The 16,177-nt window shown below is 45.3% G+C and overlaps 1 protein-coding gene and 1 long non-coding RNA gene across 4 annotated transcripts in view; one reads left to right on the top strand and one right to left on the bottom strand.

Annotated features, from left to right (window-relative positions):
* Positions 1 to 4,787, bottom strand: part of LOC146436512 (uncharacterized) — a 48,298-nt gene extending 43,511 nt beyond the window's left edge. The window contains exon 1 of the long non-coding RNA XR_014852693.1: positions 4,585 to 4,787. This is a non-coding gene — a long non-coding RNA (uncharacterized LOC146436512). The remainder of the gene's footprint in view (positions 1 to 4,584) is intronic.
* Positions 4,788 to 4,839: 52 nt separating this feature from the next.
* POLR2L (RNA polymerase II, I and III subunit L) lies at positions 4,840 to 8,192 on the top strand. Of its 3 annotated transcripts, none has more exons than XM_085062802.1 (3): positions 4,840 to 4,989; positions 5,319 to 5,426; positions 7,733 to 8,192. In XM_085062802.1, exons 2-3 carry the CDS (start codon positions 5,332 to 5,334, stop codon positions 7,839 to 7,841), a joined length of 204 nt encoding a protein of 67 aa, XP_084918928.1. In that variant the 5' UTR covers positions 4,840 to 4,989; positions 5,319 to 5,331; the 3' UTR covers positions 7,842 to 8,192. The 3 variants fall into 3 exon arrangements, with proteins under 3 accessions (XP_084918928.1, XP_084918926.1, XP_084918927.1); XM_085062800.1 differs by having other exon boundaries at positions 4,863 to 4,978; positions 5,317 to 5,426; XM_085062801.1 differs by having other exon boundaries at positions 4,905 to 5,014.
* The last annotated feature ends 7,985 nt before the right edge of the window (positions 8,193 to 16,177 follow it).

Here is a 16,177-nt window from a genome sequence, read left to right as displayed (position 1 = left end):
TCATACACTCTTATTTAGCAGGGACATCTGTTACTCAATATATATATATTTCATCTAAATCCCACCCTCTGAATCCTTTCCATCAGTTGTCACTAATGAAGCTTTGTGTGCAAAACCAAGTGCATTCTGCCCCCATTAGGAAGCCAATTACAGCAGGAAAAACAAGCAATTAACAAGGTGCAAAATAAACATCTTGCCACCTGCCTTTTAATAGCAACCCCACTTCAAACAAGTCACAGTCTCAGCACAGCTTACAGAATTGGCAACTGATATTACATATGTATTTATGCAGCAGCTGTTCTTCATTGCAACAAATACTACAGGCTTACCAGATAAGGTCAGCATATTTAAAAAAACATATAGCAAGTATTAAAACCTGCTTTGAGGCCCCGAATGTTGCTTTTAATGAAATCAGCAGCATCAGGCTTGTGTGGTATTACAGTAGAGCTGCAGTCACATCCCCAGCTTAGAGAGATTTCTCCTCATTTCTACTTGCTTAGCAGCTTCAGTATTTGTTTCGCTAAATCCAGGGGCCTGAGCAGCTATTGAACAGTGTGTGGGGCAACCAACAACAAAAAGCTCTCCACAGCAGACAAGTCTTTCCTGTTTCCATCATCCCTGCCTCTCCTTGGCTTTCTCCACCTCCCTACCACATCACTACATCCAATTGCAATAAGGGGCTGGGGGAAGAAAGTCACTTATTTAAAAAAAAAAAAAAAGGAAAACAAATCTACATTCCATCTCACTCTTTGCTCCTTAAGCCTTCATACTTTAGAAGGGAACAGAGGACTTCCAAAGACACACTAGCTAGCTCCAGAGGGAGCCACTTTCCTTTGCCTTTTGTGGAACAGGATGAATGACACACTTCTGAGTAGTTAACTGGGACCAGAGAAAGCCCAAGAGTAAATCTGCAGGATTTAGGAAACTTGGAGTGGAAAATGTGCCTGAAAAAATAACAGCCAAGCTTCATCCTGCATGTTTGTTTGCTGGTTGTTTTCTATCTTCCACTCTTGCACTGACTCTCTAATTCTAAATTATTTATATACATTAAACTTTCCATGTCACATTTCAGTTCCTGACTAATGTCCTATTTAACCACTCATTTCACAATTCATGTGAGTCTCTTCCTCTTAGGATTCTTCCCTCTCTGGCCTCATGTGGATCCAAGGAGTAAAATTCTGAATATGGTACTTTTGCAATCATGCACAGGATTCTGAGGTGTGAGTTGGAGACAAGTGAAAACAAGTGAAAACCATTAACATTCTTTCTCTAAATGACCAAGGGAGTAACAGGGAACAGAGCTTTTAACTCCAAGCAGGGCCAACAGGGTTACCAACAGTTTTATAGAAGTTTGACTCATGATTGATAGTACTAAAATAATCCTTCACTGAAAAGTTCTAAAAGGTTCTAAATTTAAATGACAATTCACTACCCTTGAATATAAATGGCAAGTCAGTTCTCAAAAGACCCATGTCTTCAGTTCCGGTCATTATCTACATGTACACAGAATAAGCAAAGTCAGAAGAAGGGGAACAAGGATAAGAGGTCAAAAGTAGTGAAAGGGCAAAATTTTCCAGAATCATGAAGTTGCACACCTAAATCCACTTTACTGCAAAGTAAAAAAAAAAAATCTCTCAGCTACCAGTTTCTCCACTGCAAGTGCAGATAACTCACAACTCTTTCCTCCAGCCCTAATTACAGAGACAAGGTCACAAGAGACACAATCTGCCAGCATGAGCTGCAGGAGGTCATATGGCCACTCTAGCTATGGAAGTATTTTAGGAGTAGTTCAATCAGTCAGGTCACTTAACTGACTTCATTTTTGTTTGTTTTTTAAACAAGCAGCAATATTTTCCCTTGCATTTTGTGGATGGGAGAACAGGAAGCAGGGTCTAGTCCTTAGACATCAGCCTAGGATTTCAGTACACATCACTAACAATGCCATGGAGCAGTCATGCCTAGCTGCATTTTATACACCTAAATCCAAGAAAAAATGCCAAGAAAGAGCCTCACCCCAACAGTGACAATGGGACAGAACACTGTCAGCTTTCAGAAGTTGTTCAGATCACGGGAAGAAGGCGGGTTTATTATCTGCAGTGCCTCCCCACAAATACACATGTGACAGAAGCTGCTCCAGCAACACATCAAGAAGGCAGCCCACACCTCTCAAGCTTTCTTCAACTCAGTTAGTTCTAGGGCAGTCTCTTCTGCTTAATGCTGATGAGAGCTCCAATGGGTTTTCTGACCAGCAGGCTGCCTGAAGGCCCAAAGAATCAGCAGTTTGGGCACTGCTGCTTGATGAAGGCAGCAAGAGACCAGAAATGTGGTAAAAACTTACTGTGAGAAAGAGTTGCACTTCCTAGGATGAGTTCTAGGAGATAGAACTAGCAATTCTTCTTCAAAGAATGCTTCAAAAGACCCAGTTCTTGAATTCTTTCCACCCTCTTCAAAAGGATGGTTGAAGACACTAAATTTCACTAAACACTAACAGCTGAGTGTCATCAGCTCACCTGAACAAGAGTGGAAAGCTGGCAATGCCACAAATGGCTCAAGCTGCACTCCCCCTAATCAGCATAAGCTGTAGCCCATAAAACGCTGACTAATTCCCAAATAGTCACATGTGTGCACATTCCCCCACAGCTCTTCTAAACAGACTTCTGCAGTTTGGCAAATGGTCAGATTAAGCAGAGGAAATGTGAAGAAGAGAATGTTTTCAGTATAGGAGTCTCCCCAGGTCACACATCATAAAAATCTTCACAATTTCTAGGATCAAAGCAGCTACAGCCATGAAAGACCTATTAGGTCATTAAGTCCATCACCTAGCCAAAGCAGGTTATCCAGAAAAGATATGACAAAGTTAAAGTAATACTGTGTGGACAAGCCGAGTACATTTTTCTTCGAAAAAAGATGCTAAGCGAGGTCAGATTATGTGAACTAGGTTCGAAAGTTAAAGTTCAGTTTTGTTTTTAAAAAATAAACAAGGCAGCTATAAAATGCTAACCTATATCTAATGGTGTGGCGTAGCTATGAAGCCCAGCTTCAGCCCCTCTTTCTCACTCTCAATTGCAAATTTCCATCTCCAAACACAAATGCCTTTTACCACGCAGTTCAGAAGAAAATTACTTTGGAGCTCTGGTGTTGAAAATGCATCAAAGCACAATCTTCAAATTCTCAGCTCCCCACCCCCTTCAGCCCCCAAAAAGAGAAAGAAATCAAAGGATAAAAAGGAAAGAGTTTGGCTCCCACTGGCCTACAATAACAGTAATGATCATAATCTAGAGATCACAGGAGGTTCGTCTACCCTCCATGCCAAGTCAATTCGCTCCATTCACAACTGTGTATAATTATCCCTGAGACTGCAAAAATTACTGTCTTTTCACAAGCAATAGAATTGTAAGAATGCTTTCAACCTCAAGCCCTTATTTATTAAAACAAAACTATTTGCTCTTTTACGGTTCATGTTAGGGCTGCCATTTCTGTGCAGAGGGTCAATAATCCAGTCGTTCAAAAAATAGTCACGAAAGACGTATTAACATAAGCTGTGCATTAAGACACAATTATTTATATGCCTGAGAGTAATGGCTCTGCGCTGTGCACAGTATCAACTCACAGATACTTTAGCAGGAAAATACCAACACTTTGGGAGAATTTCTGCTCTCCCAAGGACAATTAGCACAACGCTAACGCTGAAACGAGAGAGCAATAAGGACTGACAGAGTAATGCTTCATCCCAGAGTCTCCAGAACAGCGGTGCCTGTCCCCAAAGTTTGTCCCCATCACAGCACGCTTCCCTCTGCTAAGCACATACAGCCCGTGCCTAATGCTTCCCCAATCCTTAGATTAATGAAATACGAGTAAAGCAGTTTCAAGATGCATTATCCTCTGCCACCAGACCTCCCTGGCGCGGGTGCCCAGCGGGACCGGCCGTGCTGGCCGCAGCCACCCACTGATTGTCCCCCGAGCCGGGACACCGCCGAGAGATTCCTCTCGGTGTGGGCACTGCCCCGTCAGCAGGCGGTACCCGGGGGCACCGCACACCTCTGGGAACCCAGCCACGCACAGGTCACAGCAGGGCGAAGCAGCACCGCGAGTTAACGGGACGGCGCCGCGTCCCATCTGGCCCCGGAGTTCGGAAACTCGGCAAACCCGCAGTCACCGCAGCGCCCGCAACTCGGCCGGAGCTTGAGGGCGAGTGTCTTTAGAGAGACATCGCCAGTCCGGGCTGTGCGGAGCCGCGGAACAGCCCTGCAGCGCCGGGAGCGGGCTGTGCGCCGGGCTCTGCCGCCGCCTCCCGCCCGAGGGAGCCCCCGAACCGCGGGCAAATAGCCCCGAGCGACGCGGCGATGCTGCGCTGACAGGGTCGCGACACGGCTATAACGGCACATCCCACCGCCCCCGTTCCCCTGCCCCGGAGGAGCGAAGGACACACCGCACCGGCGCCCCTGCCCGCGGCGCAGTGGAGCGCGGGGCGCCCCGGCTCGTCCCTCAGCCCTGCCCGCCAGGATGCCCACCCTTCACCCCTCCGCCGGACCGGGCTGGCGGGTGCCGCGCCGCAACCACCAGTTGCGCTTCCCGCTGCGGTACCTCAGGCAGGACGGGATGACAAGTCCGCCCGCTGCCGAAGCCCTCTCGCAATGCAACAAGTGCCCTCCCGGGCGCGGCGGGAGGAGGCGGCGCGGGGGCGGTCGCGGTGCCGCCGCTCAGCGCTCGGGGCGCCCCGGCTGCCACTCACCGCGCCGCGCGCCCAACGCCGCCGCGAGACCGCCCCGCGCGCGCGCGCGCGCTCTCTTGGGCCGCCGGGGACGCCGTACCCCGGGCCGATACCATCAGGTGCCACAGGGGGGAGCCGGGTGGCTCAGCTCGCCCTCCCGCCGTGTCGGGCCGCCCGTCGGCAGTCCGGTTTCCCCCGCTCGGGCACGGTGGTAGCGGCCGGCGGCCATCGACAGCGGAGGAGTCGCGCGGCGGGAGCTGCTCGCGGGAGCCGCGGAGGTGCCGGCGGGAGCGGGGTGTGAGGGTGGGATCGGGAGCGGGGTGTGAGGGTGGAATCGGGAGCGGGGTGTGAGGGTGGGATCGGGAGCGGGGTGTGAGGGTGGGATCGGGAGCGGGGTGTGAGGGTGGGATCGGGAGCGGGGTCTGAAGGTGGGATCGGGAGAGGCCGCTCGCCTCCAGGGAGCCCTCGGGACAGAGCTCCTGCACTCCACAGCCGCCGCCAGGCTTGTGCGTGTCGGCGCGGGGCAGCGCAGCCCTGAGCGCGGTGTGTCCGAGCGCCGTGTCCGCCCGCTTGGCAGGGGTTTGATGCGGTGTTTGTGTCGTTGCAGCCACAGCGCAGAAATGATCATCCCGGTCAGGTGCTTCACGTGCGGCAAAATAGTGGGAAACAAGTGGGAAGCCTACCTTGGCCTTCTGCAAGCGGAATACACGGAAGGGTGGGTTTTATTTCTGTGTTCTTCCACTCTCGCTTTAGATGGGATTACACAGTGCATAAGATCCCAGACCTGTCGGGGTTGGAAGGGAGCTCTGGAGATCATCTCATCAAGCCCCCCTGCCAAGGCAGGGCCAGAAGCACAAGTGCAGGGTCGTGGCGTTCTGAAAGAGCCGTACAGAGGTTAAAGGTTAGAAATTGTAATACGCAGCAAAGTACTTGTTTCTCCACTGGCTCTTTAAGAGCGGCAGTATGAAAGCTGCCCTTGTAACCAAAACACCCTCAAATGTATATCTGTACACATTTGCTTGTTTCTTCCTTTCCCCTTTCATATACCCAACTTTGACACCAACGTGATGGGTTTTTTCAAGGGAGAGAAGGAAAAAATATTACAAGTGTAAAAAGTGTTTAGGTTTTTTTTTTTAAAAAAAGCATTTTAACCCAGGATTGCTTACCTTATTTGTAAGTACTGGTTTGCTGGAGGAAGGGGAAGTTTCAACTGCTTTAGATACCCAACTGATAGTCCTTACAATTCTGTGTTAAGAAATCTGTGCATCCTTTCCATAGCCAGAGTTTCTGTTAATAGTTCAAGGAAAGTCTGACTATGGTGACACTACCTCAGAAGCTTTGAGAAATACTTACATTTTTATCAAGTTTAAGTATGAAACAAAAAAAAAAAAATCCATGTTTGTGATTTAAAGGAGCAAAAAAGAAGTTAGACCTTAAAATAATTGTTGTGGTCACTGGCTTGATTCTGGGGTGTTTGTTCAAACTAATACAATTATGTAACAAGTAGAGTTTGCAGATCTCAAACAGCTAAAATCTTACAGTGCAGTACTGGAGTCACTATTAATGGTGGCTTAAGGAATGGATGGGCAAAATGGAAAAACTTGTCTAAAGAATTAGTAGTTAAAAAAGTCACCCACACCTTTCTGTTTGCCCCTAAAAGTGCTCTTTTTCCACAAGTCTTTGGAAGCTGGAGAAAAAGGGAAATACAACTAAAGTTGTCTTGGTTAAAGTATATCGCATGACTTTGGAAATTATAATTGATGTTAGTATTTTGCATCTCTCATAACTACATTTGAGAGTTCAGAACTCTTCAGATAGCTTTTAAGATTTACCTGTCAACAGACATCAGATGCCTTTGTTCTCAAGTGTTTTGGAATGTTTAGGTATCATGTGATGTTATCTATAAACATTCTTTAAGAAACCCCAGCAGTGTTCATATGCTTGCTTCTCTTAAAGAACTTTTGCAGGTGTTAGTCCTAGCATGAACAGCCATGCTGGACTATCAACAGTTGCAAGGACTGAGTGACATCAGAGAACCTGCTGCAGGTTGGCTCCTGCAGTTAGGTCATACTGCTTGAGGCCACACAACATTTTGCTGTGGTCCAGCTTAGGCAGAGGCTTCCTTTCAGTTGTTTGTATTTTAGAAAAGTGTCCCTTGGCTTCTTCCTACAGGAGGATTACAAGTTTCAGGAAATTAAGTTTGTTTTAAGCAAATGCTTTATTGTTGCACTGCATCATATCAGTCTTAAGACTTGAGATCAGTCATGTGTCATGAATGTCACATTCTGAAGTAGCATCAGGCTGGCTTTATGGTTAATAGGTTGGAGTAAAGATCTTGGGTAGCATCACTTATCTTTAGGAAGTCTGATAGCCATAGCCATGGAAGAAATGTGCAGTGGTTTAGGCTACAATGACTCAACATCCTCTACCCAAACATAAGAATCTGGAGCAGTCCCTCAGAAGGAATTCGGTGGAAAGACTGTAAAACACTGATTTATGACCAGCTGACCAGTCTGCACATACTTACTTGTGTTCATGTGGGGGGGCAGGTTGTATAACTAAGTGCCTTCTTGTATGAGAACTGGGAAGGATTTTAGCTGTCCTCAGAATTAGCATCCCTATGTGGGGGAGGTTGCGTTATGAGTTATTTTAGTTTCTATATATCTCACCTTTTTAGCGTGGCTCAGATCATAAATTTATCTTGTGAAATAGGCAAGAATCATCCTCAGTTTACAGAAACATGTTAAAACAGTGCCCTCTGAAAGTTGTGTCAGCTGGGGACCCTTCTCAGCAGCAGGTCCTGTGCTCTGGCCAGCCTGAGAACGGGCAAACACTGGGTCAACAACACTAAATGGAAAAGGACATTAACAGCACATGCTGAATTTCTGTCTGTCTTTGAACTGCAAACAAAATTTCCTCTGTGACTGAGCTCAAAGTAATCAGTGTGTTGCTTAGGAAACGCTTACAAGTGGTTCTGACTCACTTCATCCGTTATGTTTTTTAATTGTTGTTCGTTAATAGAGATGCCCTGGATGCCCTTGGCTTGAAGAGATACTGCTGCCGCAGAATGCTCCTCGCCCATGTGGATCTGATTGAGAAGCTTTTGAATTATGCACCCCTGGAGAAATGAGATGGAAAAAGTACTGTGCTGCAAGCCATGTGGAACGTATCTCTAATTTAAACTTGAAACTGGACTTCAGGCAGTAAAGGATGAAAGCCAACTGTAGTGAAACCATCAAGAGATGTTTATCTTCTGGATAAAGTACTCTCCCAAGCCACTAACCTCTTTCAAAGAAACAAAGGAATGATGAAGTCCACTTAACCAAGATTTAGAGATTGAAAGTTTGGATGCTTCTTCTTAAATCTGTGTTTGGAGTTGTGAACTTTTAGATGATTCTGCCAGTAAAAATAAATGTTTGTTCATGTAGAAAAACTATTATATTTCATTAAAATATTGAAATAAATGAGGTTTTTCCTTGTAGCCTTCCTACAGTTTCTTGATAAAGTGCTTAGATCCTGCTTGTTGCCTTAAGCCTAGGGATACTGCTGATACCCAGTTCAGTGTCCTGCACTAGGAATGCAAGGGCTAGAAACACAGGACTGAAATGTGGTTCCAATGACATGGAAGTGGGTAAGTTTGTGAGGCATTGCTCCAGAAAGCTGCTGTAGTCTGCAGAGTACTTCCCACAGCAATTAAAGTCAACTTGTGGTTTCTACCCTAATCCTTACCAAACACTGGGGCTGCTGTATCGTAAAAACAGTGATTCAGATGGTGCAGTGCCTTCATTTCAGCAAAACATGTCTGAGTGTCTCCACGGAGAGCACTGGATGTGAGAATTGAGGCATGCTGGTGTGAAGAGGATCAAAGTGCTGATGCTGCCAAGCACCTGCACCCCTCTGTGGCTGGTACAGACGCTTTCCACTGCTTATCATTTCAGTGAGTTCACGTTGCGCTGCGCGTGTGCTGCGCGGCCCAACAGAGAGGGGCTTTAAGCAAAGAGGGCAGCTGGAGCTGCAGAGCTGGGGAAGGTCACCTACATCCAGAGAGACACTGACCCTGCCCAAGGGTCTTACCTTCCTCTTGCACTATCAGCTTGTAAGTTGGACCATGTTTTCACTCTGTTCTCTTGACGTTCAGAAAACGCATCATTGTGCATGGTGTGTGCACAGGCAGACACACCCATCTTACCTGAAAGTGAAGGAGGCCCATTCCTACACCTGTGCACATTTAGGATTCTGTACAAATGCAGCATTAGTTCATCATTACAGCAGCCCTGTAGAGAATGGGCTGGAAAAAGTGTTAATTCCTCAGGTTGAAGTCTGTTGCTCCTCAGCGCAGTTAAACTTTTGGCATTCGTGTATCAGCTTCAGGGTAAGAAGTATTTTTGTGGATTCTTTTCCGTAGTACAAAGAATATGGTTTGAACAAACCATGGGTTTACAGAAATAGTAATTATTTAATGTGTTTACTGAGTCAGACTTGTACACACAAAACTTGATTGTCTCACAAAACAAGTGGCAGGATTGCTTGCTTGCCTTTGGCTATCACCCCACCAATCTTTACACTTGAACTTGCTTTTCAATTTACTACAACGCAGTAGTAGACATTTCTCATATTCAGCAATTCTTCACTGAAGACATCTTAAAACCCATGCTTTACCCTAATGCAAAGAGAATTAAGCAATTAATTGTAGCATTTGTTTCATAGTCGGTTGGGTAGCTTATGTTCTGCATGCCTGCTGTATTAGCAAGCTAAAGGCACTTTATAAAAACAAACCAAAAAAAGCCCTTCACTTCACTTTCAGGCTGTTTTGTAAAAGGGGCACTGTGAACTAGAGGGTGACCTTTCCCAAGAGAACTCATGTAAGACATTTTTCCCTGTCAGAGCAGGGTGTCACACGGCCCTACGTGCCAGCCTGTTCACAGATCCATCAGCGGGCCCCGCGCTCGCTCGGTGAGCCATGCTGGGAGCACAGCAGCCCAGACGGGAACGTCTGGCAGAGGCAGCCGTGCAGGAATGCCGTGTGGAAAGCTGGCCTGCATCACTGCCAAGGAGCTGGATTAGATGAGCTGACAGGACTTGGTTTCTATCTGCAAAAGCAAATTTCTAATCTCATTTTCTGCTTTAGAAGAAGATGTTTCTTTTCAAAGCAGGTGCCAAGTTGTCTGATACGAAAAGTTATGACTCTTAAATACTTAATACTGAAAGTGCAATTTGCAAAAACACAGTAGGCCTTATTCGAAAATGTGAAGGAAAAGGAAAACCCACCTTGGTTTCTCCCACTACTATTCTCAAAACCAGGGTGCAGTGGAAGTCAATGGCAGTCTGGTATCACTCCATCAGACAGATGTAACCTAAGGAGTAGCAAAAACACCTGAGCAGTAAGACTAAGTCACAGCAGGCATTAATATTAGCTCATGCAGCCCTTGACATCCTGTATGCATCACAGCTTTTCGTCAGGAGTTTGCAAACAGCATTAACCAAAAAATGCCATTTCTGTAATGTGACAAAGCAAAGAGTTTATCGTGATCATGTGAAAGGTTGTCTCAAGAGTTTTTTCCTTGAGAGGGTTAGAAGCAGGAGCAGAGCTAAAATCCTGTTGCAGAAAGAGTCAGTGAAATTTTCAATGGATTTTTTATAAATCCCATCCTTCACCCCTGCTCATTGGTAACTAGGAAAGTAATTCCCTTCTGCTGTCATTTTCCCTGTGCTACCTTTTGCAGCAGTTAATAACATAAGAGTATTGGATCTGCTTTCTAACCTGCCAGATGTCCTTGGGAAGAGCCATCATATATGCTCACAACAATCACTTTTTCAAGACAATGTAAAAGACAAGTGTATACACAGAAGAAATAAAAAAGCCTCAGTTTTCCCTCAACCAGAAAAAGAAGCCCTTAACAGAATCAACAGATAGGCAGCAGTGGAGAAAAAAAAAAAAAAAAGAAGAGAAATGGTACTGAATATGCAGTCCTTAATTACATGCCGAATTCTGTCAGTTGGCAGGTTTTTGAAAAATACAAAAATCCACCACTCCTCTGCAGTCACTTATTCACTTTACATATAAAACATTTTGGAAATTTTTCAAGTCTGAGTTGAAAAACTGTTGCGGGGCTCCCACTAACCAAGGTCATGGTTTAGCCCCAGCCAGCAACCAAGCCCCACGCAGCCACTCTCTTATTTCCCACCAGCAGGAATGATTCTCTCTGGGGAAAGATCGGAAGGGTAAAAGCTGGAAAATTCGTGGGTGGAGATAAAGGCAGTTTAATAGGGAAATCAAAAGCAGTGCACACAAGCAAAGCAAAACAAGGAAGTAATTCACTGCTTCCCATGGGCAGGCAGGTGTTCAGCCATGTTCAGAAGAGCAGGGCTCTATCAGGTGTGATGGTCACTCGGGAAGACAAATGGCATCACTCCAAACATTCCCCCCCTTCGTCCTTCTTCCCCCTCACTTTATATACTGGTATCATTTGGTCTAGAATATCCTTTTGGTCAGCTGAGGTCACCTATACTGGCTGTGTCTCCTCCCAGCCTCCCATGCACCCCCAGCCTCGTCCCCAGCGTGGCAGTATCAAAAGCAGACAAGGCCTTGGCTCTGTGTGAGCTCTGCTCAGCAATAACAAAAACATCTCTGGTTTTGATGAATTATCAACCTTGTGTTCAGCACAAATCCAAAACACAGCCCCATACCAGCCACTGTGAAGAGAAATAGCTCTAGCCCCAGCCAAAGCCAGCATACCTGGTATTGGAAAAGCAGGTGGTCACAGTGAGAAGTGTGACAGAAGACCCTCTGTCACCCAGGCTGCAGCCTCCCTTCTCACATCATCATCGTACCAAAATAACCAAGTAGTGCCTGTGACACACGGTGCGAGTTGAGGTCATGAAAGTACAGAGGAACCTGCTTATGGAGCTTAGCATCCTGCTTCTACCTGGAGAATCAGCACCAAGCTGTGTGTGCTTGGAAAGCTTTATGTTTCTTGAAATGACAATTTTAAAGAAAAAAACCCTCTTGATCATAATTCTGAGTCCATCTACAGGAAGGAAGTGAAGTGCTTTTGTGCTGATCTGTAATGAGCCTCAGGTATTATATCTCAAAAGGAGTTTTGCTCTGAAAAACCACCTCTTATGAGGGTCTCACCCCAGGGTGATTTACTGAGAGATGTGTGCTGAGCTTTTGTTCTTTCCGTGGCTTTCCCCTAAATGCAGTCTGGAATTAGATACTAAAGTCTGACTTCTTGTATATGTTTCTTGTATAGATGAAGAAATATGAAAACTCTCAAAATCCTGATTATAACCATCATGCAAAACTCCATAGCTGTGTGTTTCCATTGAGATGCCTAACTAGCCCTATGGCTACAAAGCTACATTTCATTGATAATAACCTGTGAGAATCCAGAACAGGAGCAATCTCTTTCCCTGCACATGGCCCTACAAGAAAAATTAGTCTTTGTTCTGCAAAAAAAAGGAAGTCAAAAACAAAACAACAAACAAAAGAAACAAACAAACAAAAAAAAAACCACAAAAAAAGGAAAAAGAAAACAAACCACCCAAAAAACCACACCGAAAAACCAAAACCCTAACCACATAGCCTATTTGCCTCTTAAATCACTTTAATTCCAAATAGTTTCTAACTTCAGTATGGATCCTAGTAAGAAAATAGCATCTCTACTTTGACCCCTCTTAGAGCAGACCCATTTCTACCCGAGCTCAATCAGCCAGCAAGATTTTCTTGCTACTAGAACCTCTCAGTTGAGACATCTCCAAGATACGGTTGCTTCCACCTGGCTCTGACTGTCCAGATTATGAACACAGATTTGCTTTCCCCTTCAGTGCATTTGCACCATGATTTACATTGTAGCTTTGTTTTCAGCTCCAGTTTTTATTCAGTTCCTCCAGCCAGTGAGAAAGTGTTTTTTTAATTGCTCAGTGGGGACAGCAAAATAAAGATGTTTGAAAACCCAGGACAGGCAGCACGTGGCCAAGCCTTTGGCTCTGTCATGCTAGACGGTTTGATGTGTCTCCCACTGAAGTCTGTGGGAGTCTTTTCATTAACTTCAATATGACTTAAAATGACCTGGTAGCCTGTGGTGCCCTATACCACTCGGGTGTCCAGGATTAATTTGTTTTGTTAAGTTTTGCTAAGAAAAGCTGTTTGAGGTGCCCAAGCCTTAGGCACTCAAAGAACTTTCAGATCTTGCTGCAGACCTCAACCACATGCACCTCTAGCACATTAAGGCCATAGAATAAAATAAAAATGTATGAAGTTTCCTTTGGCTTCAATGACTCCTGCCACTCAGGGGCAGCTGCAAGGCTTTTCTTCAGGCTGGTGTTTGAAAGCAGCACCATTTTTACATAGGAGTAGGTCTTCTTTAATCCCTCATTGCTTTCTCCTTCACACTCCCAGAAATATATAGGGAATGTAGAGCCAAGTCATGCAGAAAATGTTAGGGTTTGCACCCTTAATCTAATTTCTCCTTCTCCACAAAGACACATCATCCAGGCTCTGTCAGTCATCCATTGTGGTGAGCTACACCTTGTCTTGTGCTCTAGGTCACACATCACTGGAGTGAAGTCACCAAGATCCCAAGCACCACATGAGTTTTCCCCACAATTACTTTCAGGATACATCTGCTCCAATGTTCAACATTGTGTCTTATAACAGCGAAGCCAGAAAATTCATGCAGGAAAGCCCTTCATTTATCCCTCCCAAATACGAAGCAAGTATTTTAATAAAATGGGTTCATTATTTCCTGCTCTTTAGGAGATGAACAACTAATGATCAAAGAAAGGCATGGAACAGCTGACAAAAAGCTAAAAGCCCACAGACTTTAGGGAGCTCAAGAACCCTGGCAGTTAACAAAGCAGGTGGCAAAGGCTGTGGTCAAGTCTTTCTGTAGGCACTGATGATTTTGAATTACACACTCCCTACCCCACAGGCTGGATTTAGAGCTAGGAAGAATGAATATTTGAGAATCAGATCGTTTTCTTTTAAAAGCAAATCTAGTTGGAGAACTTCAAGAAATGAACTATTTCTAAAAAGTGTTAAATTAATCATTGCCAGAAGTAGGACAGCTGTGCTCAGCACCCACTTTTAGATACTGACCTTTCATGAGCTGCTGCTTTCCACACTTTCTAGTGGTTCACCACAGCTGTATCTATAAGCTTTGGATTTCTTCAGAGAGTACCTGAATGTCACTTTCCTTGCCAACATCTCTCCAGAGACCTGATCCAAGTGCATGAAGCTCAGTGGGAATCTTTCCTAAAGTACTTTTGGTTCATCCTATTCCACTCTCTCTTTGCATTCTCCAGACTGGTCTACAGCAGCAGCAGAGACTCCCTCTGCCCATCTCCACATAATATCATTGCTCATGTCTTTCAAAGACAGAAAAAGGCTTCCACTCATGGTGTCTGTTTAGGGACAGGCCCTGACAAGAACAAACAGGCTCATTAATGTGAGCCTTGGGCAATTAGTGCAATGTCTCAATTTCCCTTTCTATACCTCCAGGATGGCACTCATCCCACTCTTCAGAAACCATCAGAGAGGGGCAACAAGTAGTAACCTAACCTCACCCAACCCCTGGTGTCTTCTTGCATCCTTATCAACACCCCCCATCAAATCCCTATGGAATATTTTAAAGTAGATTTTTAAAAATCACTTTTTGACACTAAGCAGAGCCCAATGTGGGAACTGCTGATGGAAAGCTGCAGCCCTGAGCTTTTGCAGCAATTTAGAGATCAGCAGCAATCCAGAAGGTACAAGAACACAGCTAAAGCCCAATTATCCCCAGCTATTTACTGAAAGCTGCCTTCAAGTGCCTCTCCCCTTCTTTTTTTCCCTTTTTAATGAAGCCTTCCTTAGAGCAGTGTGAGTGAAAGTGTGCTCCTTCCCAGGCAGTGATAGGAGGGAGAAGGGAGAAACATCCACTTAATGGAACAAGGGAGTAAAGGGTAATCAGAGCAGTGGCAGCTACTCAGGACTAAAGGGTGCCCTGATGAAACAGGATGTGCTCCTCCCAACAATGATCAGCCCCTACCCATCAGCTGATGGGCTCTGCCCAGATTCCCACCAATACCGTAACGGGTACAGCCAAGCTCTCGAGCCTCCCATTTCCAAAGAAAGTGGGAATTCAGAACTTTTATAGTTGAGTTTATAAATTCATAGGCAGCAATGCAATAGCTAATGCTTGGGCTGGAGGTATAACAAGAGGTTTTGCTGAAATTCCCCCAGAAAATTTAAAAACAAAAATCAGATGAGTGCTGCTCTCGGCTGTAGGCCTTTCCTTATAATGAGATGTGCAGCTGAAGCAATTACTAACTTTAGTTTTTTATAAAAAGCAATAGCAGTTTGACTAGGAGGCCTTCCTCCAGGAATGAGCGAGTAAATGAAAGCATTAAGTTAATAAGGGCTTGAGTGCTTCAGATCATTACGGAGATGGCCTACAGCTCCACATTTCACCAACTTGATTTTTTTTCTTTTTTTAACATTATTGTCAAAACAGCTTGAAGAAAACCCCCTCTGAATCCACTGAGCATTAAATGCAGCCCAGACAAACAGCTGCTTTCCTCCATTAAGCAGTATTTTTAAAAGCAAAAAACTAATAATTAAATTCCACTGATGAAAAATTGCTTCTAATAAATAAAGAAAAACAGATGACTTTGGCCTCTGCAGTTTTCATGTCAGTGACCTAAGCTGCTTCTGAACCAATTGATCAACATGTGCTGCAGGAGCTGGGAGCAGCAGTACAGAGAAACTCCCTTTTCAGCTACAGCTAGAGACATCTTGGGATACTGTTCCCAGTGTTTGAGCAACAGCCAGGGCAGCCAGTGGTTCCTACCAGCCTGGCATCCCCACTGTTATACCCCTTTTATCCTGCCCTTGTCATCCACTGATGGGCAAACTTGCTTTGAGGCAGGTCCAGGACTGGGATCTGTGTTGTCCAGAACAAAGCTGGAGCTTCCACCCAGGATCAAGGTTGTCATGCACTGCCTGGTTGAAGGTCCTTCATGGAGGCTGGGGCTAAACTGGCCTAGACCCACCATGGCAGTGGTGTTTACCCTCACCCCCTGCCAGGGCAGCATGCCCAGGATGCTAACAAACTCCTACTGCTTCCCACATCTCAGCCAGGACACATTTCCACAAAAGGCGGAAATTCTCCAGGGGATACCTGGACAGCAGAGTTCTTCCTTCTACTGGAGACTTCTTATAAATTATCATCCTTTTTCCCTCCCATCCCACCTCCCTCAGGCACATTCCTAACTCAAAACATCTTTATTCTAAACTCTGAATGTGATCAACTATACATAACCAGAGAGTGCTTCAGGTCTTCACTCCCTGCTACACACCCACTTCCAGGGGGGTTCACAGAATCAATTAGGCTGGAAAAGACCTGTGAGAGCACCAAGTCCAACCTGTGACTGAACACCCCATGTCAAGTAGATCATGGCACTGAGTGCCATGTCCAGTCTTTC

The sequence above is a fragment of the Lichenostomus cassidix genome, chromosome 5, assembly GCF_008360975.1.
Source record: "Lichenostomus cassidix isolate B80296 chromosome 5, HeHo_3.0, whole genome shotgun sequence".
In the NCBI taxonomy this organism is placed as follows: Eukaryota; Metazoa; Chordata; class Aves; order Passeriformes; family Meliphagidae; genus Lichenostomus; species Lichenostomus cassidix.
The sequence above is the reverse complement of the archived record's forward strand: the minus strand, read 5'-3'. Positions and strand labels throughout refer to the sequence as shown.

Coding starts and splice junctions, on each gene's coding strand:
- POLR2L (XM_085062802.1), top strand. CDS start 5,332: ATGATCATCCCGGTCAGGTGCTTCACGTGCGGCAAAATAGTGGGAAAC. Junction 5,427..7,732: donor CAAGCGGAATACACGGAAGG/GTGGGTTTTATT, acceptor GTTCGTTAATAG/AGATGCCCTGGATGCCCTTG.